This window comes from Bos javanicus, chromosome 1 (genome assembly GCF_032452875.1).
Source record: "Bos javanicus breed banteng chromosome 1, ARS-OSU_banteng_1.0, whole genome shotgun sequence".
In the NCBI taxonomy this organism is placed as follows: domain Eukaryota; kingdom Metazoa; phylum Chordata; class Mammalia; order Artiodactyla; family Bovidae; genus Bos; species Bos javanicus.
Window position 1 is genome coordinate 57,479,876 of NC_083868.1, and position 15,504 is coordinate 57,495,379.

General features: G+C 39.4%; 1 protein-coding gene across 2 annotated transcripts in view; it reads right to left on the reverse strand.

Annotated features, from left to right (window-relative positions):
- Positions 1 to 366: 366 nt before the first annotated feature.
- The window catches only part of BTLA (B and T lymphocyte associated), a 38,737-nt gene continuing 23,599 nt past the window's right edge, over positions 367 to 15,504 (reverse strand). Inside the window, exons 4-7 of one of the 2 annotated variants that reach the window (XM_061393093.1) lie at positions 13,396 to 13,431; positions 11,362 to 11,502; positions 9,814 to 9,860; positions 367 to 4,705 (exon numbers count right to left, since the gene is read on the reverse strand). In XM_061393093.1, coding sequence (XP_061249077.1) covers positions 4,430 to 4,705; positions 9,814 to 9,860; positions 11,362 to 11,502; positions 13,396 to 13,431 — 500 coding nt within the window. In that variant the 3' untranslated portion in view covers positions 367 to 4,429. The remainder of the gene's footprint in view (positions 4,706 to 9,813; positions 9,861 to 11,361; positions 11,503 to 13,395; positions 13,432 to 15,504) is intronic. The other variant, XM_061393104.1, reaches the window with a different exon arrangement.

Here is a 15,504-nt window from a genome sequence, read left to right on the forward strand (position 1 = left end):
AAAACAAATTAGCTTATCCACTGGGAAACCTACATTAAAATTACCTGAGGCGTCCTTTAACAGTGAAGATTGTGGAGTCATATCTTAGATTTTCTGAATTAGAATTTCTTAGTGCTGGGAGCTGGTAATCTGCAGTTTTTAAAGTTCTTCAAGTTGTTTTATATTCCATAAGGTTGGAGAATCATTCTTCTCTTTCATTTTCACACTTTATATAAAGCAATAACAAATTGATTCCAAATGTTTTTAATAACTTTATCTTATTGGGAATAATCAGCAAGTTTAATATTCATTAAATTATTATATTTTTCATATTTTATTAATGATATAAACATTGTAGATAATACTGAAATAGATTTATTGGGGACATATATAACTCTGACACATTTTATTAAGAAGGAATAAAAAATGTAAATGATTTGTGGTTTGGGCAGCATGGTACAAATGTTTAAGTATAAATCATGTAAAGTTGCAATCATTATTAATGCTATCTTTACCACAAGATATGCTTAGAATGTCTCAATAATAGAAATATTTTGTTGTTTAAATTCAGGAAAATCATGAAGAAACTGTTCAGCTTTGTGTGTTCATCTGATAAGGACAGCTAAATATATCCTCCCCATACTTCCTGTTTTTATTTCTAAAAGCATAGCAGCCATTCTAGTATATCTTTTGCAGTTAGTTGCCCATAAGTGTGTCTTGGCTGAAAGAGCTTACCTAGAACTGGTTGTTCAAAACGCTAGGAGAGGTGCTATCATACTGGCTAGATGACAGTGACTCTAACACAACTTCCACAACCCAATCCTATGCAGCAAAATCTGAACGCCAGTGTTAAATAAGAAAAACTCTGCTACCAAATCTCAATTGTGTCTTTCTGGAACAAAAACTTTTATGGAATGTCATACTCCCATCCCCACATCTTGTGGAATCTTTCCCCAAAGCCACAAGGCCTTCACCGAGGCCACAAAGGCGGAGCCATATCTAAAGTCATTTCCAGAACTGACTGAGCCCCTTTGGAACCATTGCCAAAGCTCTGCTGAACATCACCAGGAAGCTTCCTGACCCATATTAGGCAAAAATGCTCACTCTGGTACTCACCTTATAACACCCTAATCAATCACCCAACCTTCCGTAGGAATTTTCTTTATCTTGAGGCTATAAAAATTGGCTACTAACCCACTAAAAGAATCAACTCTTGCTAGCCTGTCAGGAGGTCAGCCCTCTGTGCTTGCAGCGACCACATTCTCTCTGCCCTTTATTCTTAATAAACCCACTCCTTTCTGTGATACTCTGTGTCTGGAAATTCTTTTCCAACCAACATATTAACTGCCATGACATAATACATTCTTTTCATATATTTTCCTTAATGACCCATTTACTCTAATAGTTTGAGTTTCTTTAGTAAGCTTAAATGGAATGTCAGTTTTTTCAGTTTTTTTTTTAACCATTTCTGTAAATCATCTACCCTCCCTTCTATACAATAACACACACATACTTTCTCACAGCCCACATTCACTTGTGCAGTAGTTTATGTATTTGCTCAAATAGATCCTAACCTTTGTTATCCACTTTGTATGAGATCTATTGCATTATTCTCAGAAGCATCTGAGCATCCTAAGAGCCTCAAGCTGTTGAATGTTACAAGCTATTTTTGAAATAATTAGACCATGTACATTGGAAATTCATAAATTCATCTCTTCTTGCTTTACTTTTAAGTGGCTGCAACCTCATTATTTTAAAATAAATGGCTATCAAATTGCACTACTTTACCCTGTATGATCTGCCCCTAATCTTTGGTAAGAAAAACAGCAAGATACAGATACAGTAAATCAAAGTATGTTGACCCATACTGGCCAATTAAATATTCTGGACTTTTCTCCATTCCATCAATTGTGCTTTTAATTTGGTATCAGGTAAACAACGATGCAGTTTAGCCATTAATCTGCACTTACTTGATTATACCTGTTGACAATGATTTTTATATTTATTCAGATACCCACTAGTATATTATTGAGTGTTCATGTGCACTCAGTCATGTCCAACTCTTTGTAACCCCATGGACTTTAGTCCACCAGACTCCTCTGTCCATGGAATTTTCCAGGCAAGAATATCAGAATGGGTTACCATTTTCTACTCCAGGGGATCTTCTTGACCCATTGATTGAATCCAGGTCTCCTGTATTGCAGGCAGATTCTTTACCAACTGAATCACCAGGGAATCCCATGCTGCTGCTGCTGCTAAGTCACTTCAGTAGTGTCTGACTCTGTGCGACCCCATAGACGGCAGCCCACCAGGTTTTCCTGTCCCTGGGATTCTCAAGGCAAGAACACTGGAGTGGGTTGCCATTTCCGTCTCCAATGCATGAAACCCATAGGTTGGTGCAAAAGAAATGGCAGCTTTGCACTGTTGAATCTTGCTCTTTGATATTGGAATACATTCTAAATAAATATGGTTATGTTATACATCATTTTAATGTGCATTTCTTGCTTTATGTTTTTCTGCTAATGACTTATTACTTGCTATTTATTTTATATTTATTTTAGGCTATAGAAGTGATGTTAGACAAAAAGCAAATTCGTGAGATCCTTTTATTCGAGTTCAAAATGGGATGTAAAGCAGCAGAGACAACTCGCAACATCAGCAATGCATTTGGCCCAGGAACTGGTAGCAAATGTACAGTGCAGCAGTGATTCAAGAAGTTTTGCAAAGGAGACGAGAGCCTTGAAGTTGAGTACAGTGACTGGCCATCGGAAGTTGACAACGACCAACTGAGAGCAAGCATTGAAGCTGATACCCTTACAACTACAGGAGAAGTTGCCAAAGAACTCAACGTCAACCATTCTATGGTCATTTGGCATTTGAAGCAAATTGGAAAGGTGACAATGCTCTATAAGTCAGTGCCTCGTAAGCAGACTGCAAATCAAAAAAAAAAAAAAAAATCATCATTTTGAAGAGTCGTCTTCTCTTACTCTATGCAATAACAAAATGTTAATGATTGAGAAATGTCTCAATCAGATTGTGATGTGTGACAAAAACTGGATTTTATATGACAGCCAGCAATGATCTGCTCAGTGGTTGGATGAAGAAGAAACTCTAAAGCATTTCCCAAAGCTAAACTTGCACCAAAAAAAAGGTTATGGTCACTGTTTGGTGGTCTCCTGCTGGTCTGATCCACTACAGATTTCTGAGTCCTGGCAAAACCATTACATCTGAGGAGTATGTTCAGCAAATCAATGAAATGCACAGAAAACTGCAACTGCAACTCCAGCACTGGTCAACAGAAAGGACCCAATTCTTCTCAATGACAATGCCTAAGCACATGTTGCACAACCAGCATTTCAAAAGTTTAATGCATTGGGCTATGAAATTTCACTTCATCTGCCATATTCACCTGACCTCTTGCCAACCGACTACCACTTCTTCAAGCATCTGGACAATATTTTGCAGGGAAAATGCTTCCACAACCAGCAGGAGGCAGAAAATCCTTTCCAAGAGTTGTCAAATCCTGAAGTATGAATTTTGTGCTACAGGAATAAACAAACTTATTTCTTGTTGGCAAAAATGTGTTGATTGTAATGGCTCCTATTCTGATTAATAAAGATGTCTTTGAACCCAGTTATAATGATCCAAAATTCACAGTTCAAAACTGCAATTACTTTTGTCCCAATGTAATAACTCAGTAGCATTATGTCACATTCATATATATTAGTCTATGTTATCCACACACAGTCACTTTATAAATGCATCATACATTAATTGCTATATTTACTACCTCTATTTGCTTAGTAATCTAACAGGATAGATATAAGCATTTGCTTGTCAGGCATGGGGAACATCTACCCTGTATCCAGTTGGTATATTCCACATCTTTATTGCATCATTTATTCTTTCCATTCTTTTCTTATATCATCAAGTTTAAAATTATTTCTCCTTTACATTTAAGAAATTCCAATATTAGATTGATAAAAATTTCTTATTATGGAAGACTGGAAACAGACACACAATCATCACTGTATTTATGTTTAGTTATCTGAATTGGGACTTCTTTTTCAAGAGTATATAGTGAACTGATCTAGAGAATCTAAACCTTTTTGTCCTACATTCTCTGTAGTCCCAAAGAAAATATTGAGTTTGTGTAGTAGGTTAAATGTAGCTGGTTTGAAAAATGATGTCTAAAAATGACATCATTTGGTTTTGGGGAAAAAAAGATTTTACTGCCCAAGGCTATAAATATAAAAAAGTCCCAAAGAAGTTTCTGGGAGAAATTTTAGTCATTTGTCCTGTGGATGCTTAAGACCCAAGCACTGAGGTGAACCTCCTGAAAGTGAAATTTCTCAAGCCAAGGACCACTGTTTGACTTTCTGTTGGTCTTCAGTAGTGGTGCTGACTAACAGATCAGTTGCTGATCACTGGTGGGAGATCAGGACCGGATTTAGCTCCTCACACATATGGTCGCATACTCCGTAGGTGCTTCTTGCACATGTGTTGCCTGTCTTGGGTTCATTCCAATGACCGAATGCTTCAGGGAAGCATAAATAATGCCCTGTTTGTTTTCTTCCAGACTTGGGTTAAAATAAACCCCAGACTCTCTCCGGACCCTGAACCAGGGGTCGTTATCATAAATTCCAGTTTCCAAATGCAATGTTTGGGAACTTTCCATGATGTCGATTTCAGTTGGCTCACTCCTAAAGAACTGGGGAACATCAACCTAAAAGAGAGGAAAAAAAAGATTTCTTTAATTACAACTTAAGGATGTGATAGTGCATATCCACTAGGAAACCATGAGTGTAGGCTAAATTGAGTGGTTATACATGGAGAGAAATAATCTATTCTTCATTGTAGGTGTTGACATCTACTCCTTAAAGCAGATTCTCACTTATTAAAGGGTGAAAGGCTTAAAGACCACTATGTTCTTCTGAAAGAGTTATTTTGTGCTTTAAAAAAATTATTTATTTTTAATTGAAGGATAGTTGCTTTACAATATTGTGAAGTTTTCTGCCATACATCAACATGAGTCAGCCATAGCTATACATATGTCCCAACCCTCTTGAACCTCCCTCCCATCTCCCACCCCATCCCAACCTTCTAGGTTGTCACAGAGCACTGGGTTCAGCTCCCTTTTATTTATGGTCATTTTTGAGCTCACAGAACCCTTTTTGACCCCTCTTTGAAATGGAAACCACACATCAGATTAATGAGAAAAGCATAAAATATCCCTTCAGAACTGTGTAATATAATGTATAGCATTAACACAGTTTAGAATAAAGCAATTAAAGATAAAGCAGAACCATTACTCTCTAAGGGACAAAAAGAATATACTATGAAGAATAAATATTATCCAAGATATATTATTATGATTTGAAACCTGGGACTGGAAGTTGCTGTCAATTTGATGTGGGTGGACAAAGCTTGGGGAAAAGTTCTAAAGATATTCCAGTTGTTATTTCCACCACAAGGATTTTCTAACACTTCCAAATTGAGTCAAATATCTTAAAGTTTTCAAGAAAGATGTGAACTTACGTAAACTAAAAGTACTGAAACCTGATTTTTTAAAAAACTTTTTTCAATTATTTGTTAGCTGTTTCTACCTATACAAGGGACCCGGCTGGTAAAAAATGAAGATACCATGTTAATGCTAAGGCTTATTTCAATTTTCTAAATCCCAATGTTACCAGTCAATTTATATTCTTGAGGTTCAGCCTAATTTCTTTGAGGTATCAGGTCCTTAACCTGATATGACTAACCTGATAACCTATATCCCTTACCTGCTCTTTTGTCATCCACATTGTGATGTATACAGAGTTCTATACTGGTGGCTCAGTGGTAAAGACACTGCCTGCAATGCAGGGTACCCTGGTTTGATCCCTGGAGAAGGGAATGGCAGCCCACTCCAGTATTCTTGCCTGGAGAATTCCATGGACAGAAGAGTTTGGCTGGCTATAGTCCACGGGATCTCAAAGAGTCAGTGTTGACTGAGTAACTAACACACACCCACACACACACACCATGCAAACATGTCTAACTCTGTTCTGACAATTGAAGTATTAACTGTTGAGTATACTGCCTCCCTCGGATGGCCTAGCTGCCTAGGAAATAACACCAAGGCTGAATGATTGAAAGAAGCAAGATTCATTTAAGCGTCTTCATCTCTTGACTCAGATGGAAAGTGTCTCAAAGAAGCCTTACTAAAGTCTCTGGAGGAGCTCTGGAGAAGACTGTCATGTGACCTAATAACTGAAAGGTTGTTGCTGAACCACGAAAGATGCCAGGATTCTTGGCCTTCAGAGGAGAAGAATTCAATGGGGGGCCAGAGACAAGGCTTGATGGCTCAGAGCTTTTGTGTAATAAAGTTTTATTAAAGTATAAAAGAGATAGAGAAAGCTTCTGACATAGACATCAGAAGGGGGCAGAAAGAGTACCCGCCTACTAGTCTTTAGCTGGATGTTATATAGTTACTGCTGCTGCTGCTGCTGCTGCTGCTGCTGCTGCTGCTAAGTCGCTTCAGTCGTGTCTAACTCTGTGCGACTCCATAGACGGCAGCCCACGAGGCTCCATCGTCCCTGGGATTCTCCAGGCAAGAACACTAGAGTGGGTTGTCATTTCCCTCTCCAATGCATGAAAGTGAAAAGTGAAAGGGAAGTCGCTCAGTCGTGTTCGACTCTTAGAGACCCCATGGACTGCAGCCTACCAGGCTCCTCTGTCCATGGGATTTTCTAGGCAAGAGTGCTGGAGTGGGGTGCCAATGCCTTCTCTAGCAGTCTGTTAATGAAAGAAAGGAATGTCTCAAAACTCAGAGAATGGCACTAGGCTCCTTACCCACAAGACTCATTTTGAGATAGTTTTGGCACCAGGGGAGTCATCCTGGGCCATAAAATGATTGATTTGAATCTTGAAGAAAAGCAGATTACCATGCAAATAGTTTTGTTTACATGGCTTAAGAGAGCAATGTATGAGTATAACATATTGTTTTGTCAAGTCAGTTCTGAGCCTTTAGGTGAACTGACTTGAGGACAGAAACTGGGGTAGATGCATAGTACAGAACATGGCTTAAGACAAACATTTCCATAAGAAAAATGTATTGGTTAGCTCAAAATTTGAGAAAAGTTAAGTTCAGGCGGAACCAGGTGTCATTATGGCAACACAGTATTTTAAGAAAAACCTCTTTTTAAATTTGTATAGAGAAGGGGAAAAAATATATCACTAGTTTGTTTCCTTCTGCTACTTAAGAGAGAGAGAAAAAAATGTCTGACACTTGCAGCCTATTTCCTCCGTTTGGAGACCCCTGGCCTTCCTGCCTGTTACCCTCTCATATCTAGCCGTAAATCTTTAACATATCAACAAGGTCTCTGTTGTATTTTTCAATCTATGTAGTTTGTCAACTCAATTACCTGCCTCCCATCCCCAAAGGTGGCTGGTTTCCATGGAAAACTTTGTTAGAGTAAATTAGGTAAAAGAAAGCATGATGGCTGAACCTATTCTGTGGCACCTGATCAAAGTGGGTGGGTGCCACAAGGCTGGTGCACAATGGTATGGTGGGTAGAGATGGCAAAACTGAAGCAGCTGTCTTATTCTATATTTGTATAGCATTCCACAGTCTGTAATGGAGAAGGCAATGGCACCCCACTCCAGTACTCTTGCCTGGAAAATCCCATGGATGGAGGAGCCTGGTGGGCTGCAGTCCATGGGGTCGCTAAGAGTTGGACACGACTGAGTGACTTCACTTTCACTTTTCACTTTCATGCATTGGAGAAGGAAATGGCAACCCACTCCAGTGTTCTTGCCTGGAGAATCCCAGGGATGGGGGAGCCTGATGGGCTGCCATCTATGGGGTCGCACAGAATCCGACACGACTGAAGCAACTTAGCAGCAGCAGCCACAGTCTGTAAAGCACTTCAGAAAATATGCAATTCACTTGTTTATACTAAATAAGTACTTTCATACCCTCAAAGGACATCCTGGAATAGGATTAAAATTTTGACTTTTAAAAGTATGTTTCATATTATCCTTTTTCTAATTTGGATTTCTAGTCTGCTGGTTCACATACAATTCCCTCTTGACAAAATTTGAGTCTCAAAGATCTAATACAGTATCTCTTTGATTATTTTCTGAAATGCTTGATAACTCAAATGGGGCAAAACTCTGAAATCCTATGAAATACACGAAGATCATAAAACAAAATTCCCCGATAATTGTACACATAGAAAAACCCCCTCTTGAGTTCAACTGCAAATCATAAATAATTCATCCAGTTTACAGAGAAAGAAATGTAACTATATTTTAGCCAACCTGGGCTTTACATGTCCAGTAAATTATTTAGATTTTTGTTTTTACCTTGCCAAAGCATGATTGATCTTAGTTCCCTGACCAGGGATAAAACCCAAGGCCCCTGTAATGGAAGTTTGGAATCTTAACCACTGGACTGGTTAAGGAACCAGGGAAGCCCCTAGACCATTGTTTTAAATGTTGTCATAGCTTTTAGGGCTGATTGTAACAGAGTGTATTTTGTTGTTGTTCACTATAGAAAGAAAGGAAATCACATTTAAGAAAATTTCCCTATGTGAAGAAACAAAACCTTAGCACCCAACACAATAATACTAAAAATTTCATACAAGTTTCTTAATTTGAATGTATTTACTTTTATTTAATATTAAGCTACCTGGTGGGGAATGCTGAGTACCATTTAATATTATATGTAGAACTATTGGTTATATCTGCCTCTGGCATTTCTGGAAATTTTAAGATGTTGAATACATCTTTATTACTACTCCTAATGGAAAAACCCATATCCACATAAATTCTTTTTGTGGTACCTTGTTTATGACTACTTGTTTTTAATCAGAGCTACATAAAATTTTTTTCCAGAAATATGTTGCTTCATTTTGCATTCTATTTTGAGTTCCAGTCTTTACAGAACATTGAATCCAAAAGAAAGGTCTAAACTGGTATTCCAAGAACTTGGGAAACTGCTCTGCTTCCGGAGAACCCTTGCTTTGTCTACCAGGTCTCCTCCTTAATGAGCCCACACACATTATGAGTGATTTTTGCATAGTAACTAGACCTGTGATCATGCTTCTTTATCTGCTGGTATGACTCATTAAGAAATCATACTTGATTTTATGAGGTTATTTATAATTCATTATTTCATTTACTCCCACCTGCAGGAGATAGTGAAGGGCAGGGGAGCCTGGCATGCTGCAGATCATGGGGTCACAGAGAGACGGACACGACTTAGTGACTGAACAACCCTTCTGGAAACACTTAAGGCACTTTTGTGAGAATAAATCAATAGCCTGAAGTCACATAACAGGTTGAGAACAGAGTCAACGTTGTATAGTTCAGCCTCTGACTTTTCTGCTTAGGTTCTACACTGCCTTCTATGCCTTATAAGCCTCACTTATGAGATTTGCTAATCCCAAGGAAGAGCTTCCCAGGTGGCTCAGTGGTAAAGAATTTGCCTGCCAATGCAGGAGACACAGGTTCAGTCCCTCGGTCTGGAAGATCCCTTGGAGAAGGAAATGACAACCCACTGCAGTGTTCTTGCCTAGGAAATCCTTGGAGAAAGGAGCCTGGTGGGCTACAGTCCATGGGGTCGCAAAAGAGTTGGATATGACTTAGCCACTAAGCAACAATCTGGAAGCATCTTTGCTACAGACTAAAGTAAATGTAAAATAAACACATTTTAAAAAGTAGGTAAATATATATAGCATTTAGAACACTACTTGGCACATGGTGTTACATAGACCCAATTAAATTTTTAAAAATATATAAATATTAGCATGGCATAACACAGGTTGTGTTATATACCATCAAACATACCAGGTTAGTATCCCTTCCTGTTGAATTAGAAAGCTTCTTTTGTCTCCCTGCAATTCAAAAAGAAAAATAAAATAAAATACCAAAAGAGGTAAAGAATAGCACAAAATAAAATTCTTCCTCAATTCCTTGTAAGTTAGGGTCATTTAAGAATACAGGTTCTAGAATCAGATTGCTAGGTTGAAATTCAGTCCCAGAGGTGGGGACGCCTCCCCACGCAAACTCACCCATGTGCACACCATCCACAGCGTTATTATTAGTTTGGACTTCTTTATTTGCTATGTCCATCATGATACACAAATCTCTGTTTGTGAGAATTCGTGCTGTCCATTTTGTTCATTGGTTCTTCACTCCTCACTCCAGAACGGCCTATGGCATAGCCAAGAGGAGGGCACAGGACCTAGCCCAGCACCTTAAAAACCTGGGACTCTTTTTTCTGGGGACATTCTGTATGTAATGCCACACTCACAGCTTTCCTTTCACCTACACAGCTGGGATCTCCTCTGGCCTAGTTCCCTTGGATGTGGTAAATCAAAAGATTTATCCTTGCTTTTTTTTCTGAAGCTCCAGCTACCTCAAAAAAGGCAGTGGAAACTGGAGGGGGGGCCATTGAAAGAGCCTTGGTGTTGCAGAAGTGGAGTTGGAGTCACAGAGGAGTCTCTCAGCATCCTGAGAAGGTTCTAGGCTCCAGAAGTCCTCACCACAAAACACCAAGAGCACTTTTGCTCAGACAAGGCTTTCTCTTGTGGCAGAAATAAGGATTGCTCTGTCCAGCTTAGTTTCTATAGCTACACTGTGGCTGCTGCTGTGGAGAAAGGAATTAGACAAGATGACTGAGGGGAAAAAGGAAAGAGAGAGAGGACTGACCTGGTTTCGACCCCAGCTAGACCAGATTCATCATACCCCTCTCTCTTAACGTGTTTAAGTGTTCACTAATGACCTTAAGTGAATTCTTACAGAAATAGAAAGTAATTGTTTTCAAACTATCACCTCTCTGATCATAGTCAAAACCACGTTTTCAAATGCATTAATGTTGGGTAGGGATTCAGTTCAAGCGTCTGTTTATGATGGCAACAGTAAGCACAGACATAAGAATTTCCTCTGGGGACATTGGGTCTTCATTTAGACAGGTGTGTGGATGACTGGCATAATGTGATATGACTGTGGAAAACAGGACCAGACAAACTAATTCAATGCAGACATGTTGATCTGCGAAATTATTTCAGCCTCCTTTTCAACACCCTGAATGTTAGAAGAATTCTTCCTATGATGGACCCAAGTAGAATGAGTAAGTCCCAGCAATATTACCTCCTCACCACAAGCCTTTGTTGTGGTGAGCATGCCTCTTCAAGACTAGAGGAGATCTGAATTCATCCATTTGGCTTTCTGGTGGAAAGATGAGTTATTCCCCAGGAAACCACTGTCCATGGTTTATAGTAGAATATTGTGGGAAAAACCCACAATATTGGGAAACTAACTAAAAATCTGTCAGCCAATGTAAATGAACCCCAAATGTGTGGCACAGAGCAGCAGAGAGAAGATGGAACTCACCTCGGTGCCTTCTAAGGCAGCAGAATAGGTAGAAACAGGTAATAAGTAGAGGTAAAGCCCCCAAAGGAAGCAAACTATAAAGGATCCATTGTCGGTCCACCATCTCTTCCTTGGAGAGTGGTCTTGAGGCATTCTTTGTATCTGAAATGTTCGTTAATACTCAAGACGGTTAGAAAATATGAGACAAATGAAGTAACACCCTCTGAACTGTCAGAACTTGAATGGAGTTCTAGCTGATGCCTCTATTTCTCTTTTAAGAGGTTTATCCCAAGAAGCCCAGGACTTAGTCCTCTCCCCCACCTCTTGCTTTAATGCTGAGTGTATATGCTGCTGCTGCTGCTGCTAAGTCGCTTCAGTCGTGTCCGACTCTATGCGACCCCATAGACGGCAGCCCACCAGGCTCCCCCATCCCTGAGATTCTCCAGGCAAGAACACTGGAGTGGGTTGCCATTTCTTTCTCCAGTGCATAAAAGTGAGAAGTGAAAATGAAGTTGCTCAGTCGTGTCTGACTCTTAGCAACCCCATGGACTGCGGCCCACCAGGGTCCTCTGTCCATGGGATTTTCCAGGCAAGAGTACTGGAGTGGGGTGCCATTGCCTTCTTCAAGTGTGTGTATGAGTGGCTATAATTTGTCTTTCAATTCTGCTAGGGCTGCTGCTGCTGCTGCTAAGTCGCTTCAGTCGTATCTGACTCTGTGCAACCCCATAGACGGCAGCTCACCAGGCTCCCCCGTCCTTGGGATTCTCCAGGCAAGAACACTGGAATGGGTTGCCATTTCCTTCTCCAACGTATGAAAGTGAAAAGTGAAAGTTAAGTTGCTCAGTCGTGTCTGACTCTTAGTGACCCCATGGACTGTAGCCCGCCAGGCTCCTCCATCCACGGGATTTTTCCAGGCAAGAGTACTGGAGTGGGGTGCCATTGCCTTCTCCATCTGCTAGGGTTAATCGCCTGTAAAACACTATCCGTAACAGCTCTCAGAAAGTATTTCACCATGCCCTTTCATTTACAATGTCTCATTTAATTTTCATAATGATCACTTAAGAAAACTAAGCAGAGAACAGTAAACAGAGGAGAAGAAAAGTAAGGAATATATATATTTTTTTAATCCAGTCACTTGTTCTGAGAAGAGTAATTGTCCCAAGACTTGCCAGAAGTCTAACAGCTAGTAAATGGCAGTTGCTGGGACTCAAGCCAACATGTTTTTGAAACAAAATTGAAGTTCCTTTAACACAATGCTTTGTGTTGTCTCATTAACCCTGATATTTCCAAGTACTTTTATTATCTTCAAATATCTTTGGTATCTCCAGATATGCTTCTATGGGCACACAACTGGTTCCCATTATTATTGATCAATGTTAATGTGCATTATGGAGAAGGAAATGGCAACCCACTCCAGTACTCTTGCCTGGAGAATCCCATGGACAGAGGAGCCTGGTGGGCTACAATCCATGAGGTCGCAAAGAGTCGGACACGAGAGAGCGACTAACACACACACACAATGTGCATTAAGGCCCTGTTTTTTCATGATAGGTTGTAACTTACTAGTGTGTCGTGCAAGAACTTAACAGATAACAAATGAAGTCAAAAAAATGAAAGATAACAAAATAGAAAATATCAGAATTCATCATAAATCCTTTAACTTTGTACTTGTACTCAATTTTGTTTGTTCAGGAAGGCTTTATTTCTAGATATATTAACCTAGTTATACATTCCTTCCTCATATCCTTGGTTTTCGGGTAAATGTGGTCAGGAGCTACTGGATCTGGGCATGAAGTAGTTTGGTAATTTAGTGCTAACAAATACTGTATTGTTCATGTGGCAGCTGCTATTTTGTTTAGGCTAGCAGCCAACTTATTACGAACAGTGACAAATTTAGCTGTCTTGGGGAGGGGAATGGATAGGAGCACAGGACTCTCCCACAACAGATAACTTAGTACAAACAAATCCACTCAATGAAGAAGATGCAACCTGTTTTACTTTCCAACCACATAACAATCTATTTCCTTGATTTTATTTGGCAAGTTTGATACTTACTTATAAGAGGATGTTCTGAATTATTTTGAGTCCGTTCTGAAACAGAAAAACAAGATAAAGAATTGAAATCGGTTATGAAAACAACGAAGGTTCTACTCAGGTTTGTCCAAAATCAGAGCTAGTCTCTGAGAAGACATCTGTATTTACATACTAACAGAGAATTCAATAATCCAGCTGAAAGGCAGTTTGGAAAATGTGTAGATCATCACTTCAAGTTCATGGACAAAAGTCCCTGGGTTTATTTTGAGTCTTAAAGAAAGACTATAAAACACTGCTACACTTAAAATGAAAAACCAAAATGTGTATAGCACAGGGAACTCTGCTCATTGTTATGTGGCAGCCTGGATGGGAGGGAAGTTTGAGGGAGAGTGGATGCATGTATATGTATGGCTGAGTCCCTTTGCTGTTCACCTGAAACTATCACAAGATTGTTAATCGGCTATATTCCAATACAAAATAAAACTTAAAAAAAAAAGGGAGAGAGAGACTGTATAAATACAACCCAACCTTCTCTGATTGCTTTGACTCCCTCTTTCCACCTCCTTAAGTATAAGGAAACAATTCAGCCTATAGGACTTCTTTTAGCACTTGGAATAACAAGATATACATTCAGCAGGTGCTCCAAGGGAGTATAGAATGAATGCCACGAGGAAAGAAGGCTTTTGATGATGTGGTGGGAACTAATTCTGAAAAAAAGATAGTGCTTCTCACCTTCTGCCCACTCCTACACCCCCATTCTCCTGCTAAAATCATCACCATCTGCCTTTGTGAAGCTCCTAATCAGGGACTAATTGACCAAAGGCAGATTGGAGAGAACAGAGTTGCAGGCCAGTGTATGTTTCAGTGACTGTTCTGTTGACTTTCCTCTCAAGACTTTGCAAACTGCTTTTCTTCCTTCTGGGAGATAATTTCTCTCCTGGATAACAATTGGATAAGCACCCAAACCCGGACTCTGTCACAATCCTGCTTTCACAGGGACTAATCGACCCAGGGATCAAACCTGGGTCTCCTGCATTGTAGGCAGACTCTACCGTCTGAGCCACCAGGCAACCCATTGATTTTTAACTTAAACATAAAAAGCAAAGTAGAGTCAGGCACAAAAACAGGAAAAGTTCCAATACTCCATAAGAAAGATATTTCAAGGGAAAAAATGAAAGATTTTATATCATAGCTCCAAAATTTATTTACCAAAAGCATGGTCCTGAAATATAATTTCAGAGTATATTTTTCTCCTTACATGATGCTCAGTTCATTGAGTACTCCCTGATACAGAAAGAAAATAATTTTCTTTGACACTCTTCTTGTTATGTTTGTTTTAATCACTTCACAAAAGGAAAATCCACACCCAATTCAAAGACAATTCTAAATGAGTCATTTGACTATTGTAAAGGAAGCAAGGATGATCCAAAGAAATATGACATAGTTCCTGCTTGCCAGTGTATCATAACCCTTCATGGGATAAAAGACATTTCCCTACATATCTGTGGTACAAGGAAATCTGTGATAAATGAGAGGCAAGACCTTAAATGACACAAAAATTACTAGGAAAGAGAAGTTACTTTCTCTAGGATAAACATAGACAACTTCATAAAGAATTAGAAAATGAGTTGGGTTTGACAGGAGAGGTAGAATTTTGATAAGTGGAGGCAGATTGGTGTCAGCCCAATAGTGTAAGCACTGGGAATGCTCTGCAGGGGACTCAACTAAAGAGTGGCATTATGAAAGAAGCCTATTAGGCAAATTAAGTATGTCAGGAAGATTTTTGGCTGAAATGAACCAAAAGTGGGGATAATTAAAAGATAAGTAGTTTATACAACTAATTAGAATATTTAGAAGGGAGATAGTGAAGGTCTGACCTGATCATGAAACTCCACGAGGAGCCAATTACAGAGTGGAAGGCTGTTGACAGACAAGAGTACAGAGTCTTGGAGAATTTCTAATGGGCTCAGGAGCACGAATCATCAATGTGATAAGAAAGGGAATGATAAGAAGGTGAGAGAGTAGGAAATTAGAAGAACAGAAATCTTGAGAGGGAACTTAAAATGCCCTTCATGTCTCCTGCACTGCTCTTAGATATCCCCTCTCACTACTTCACCCTTCACACTCTTC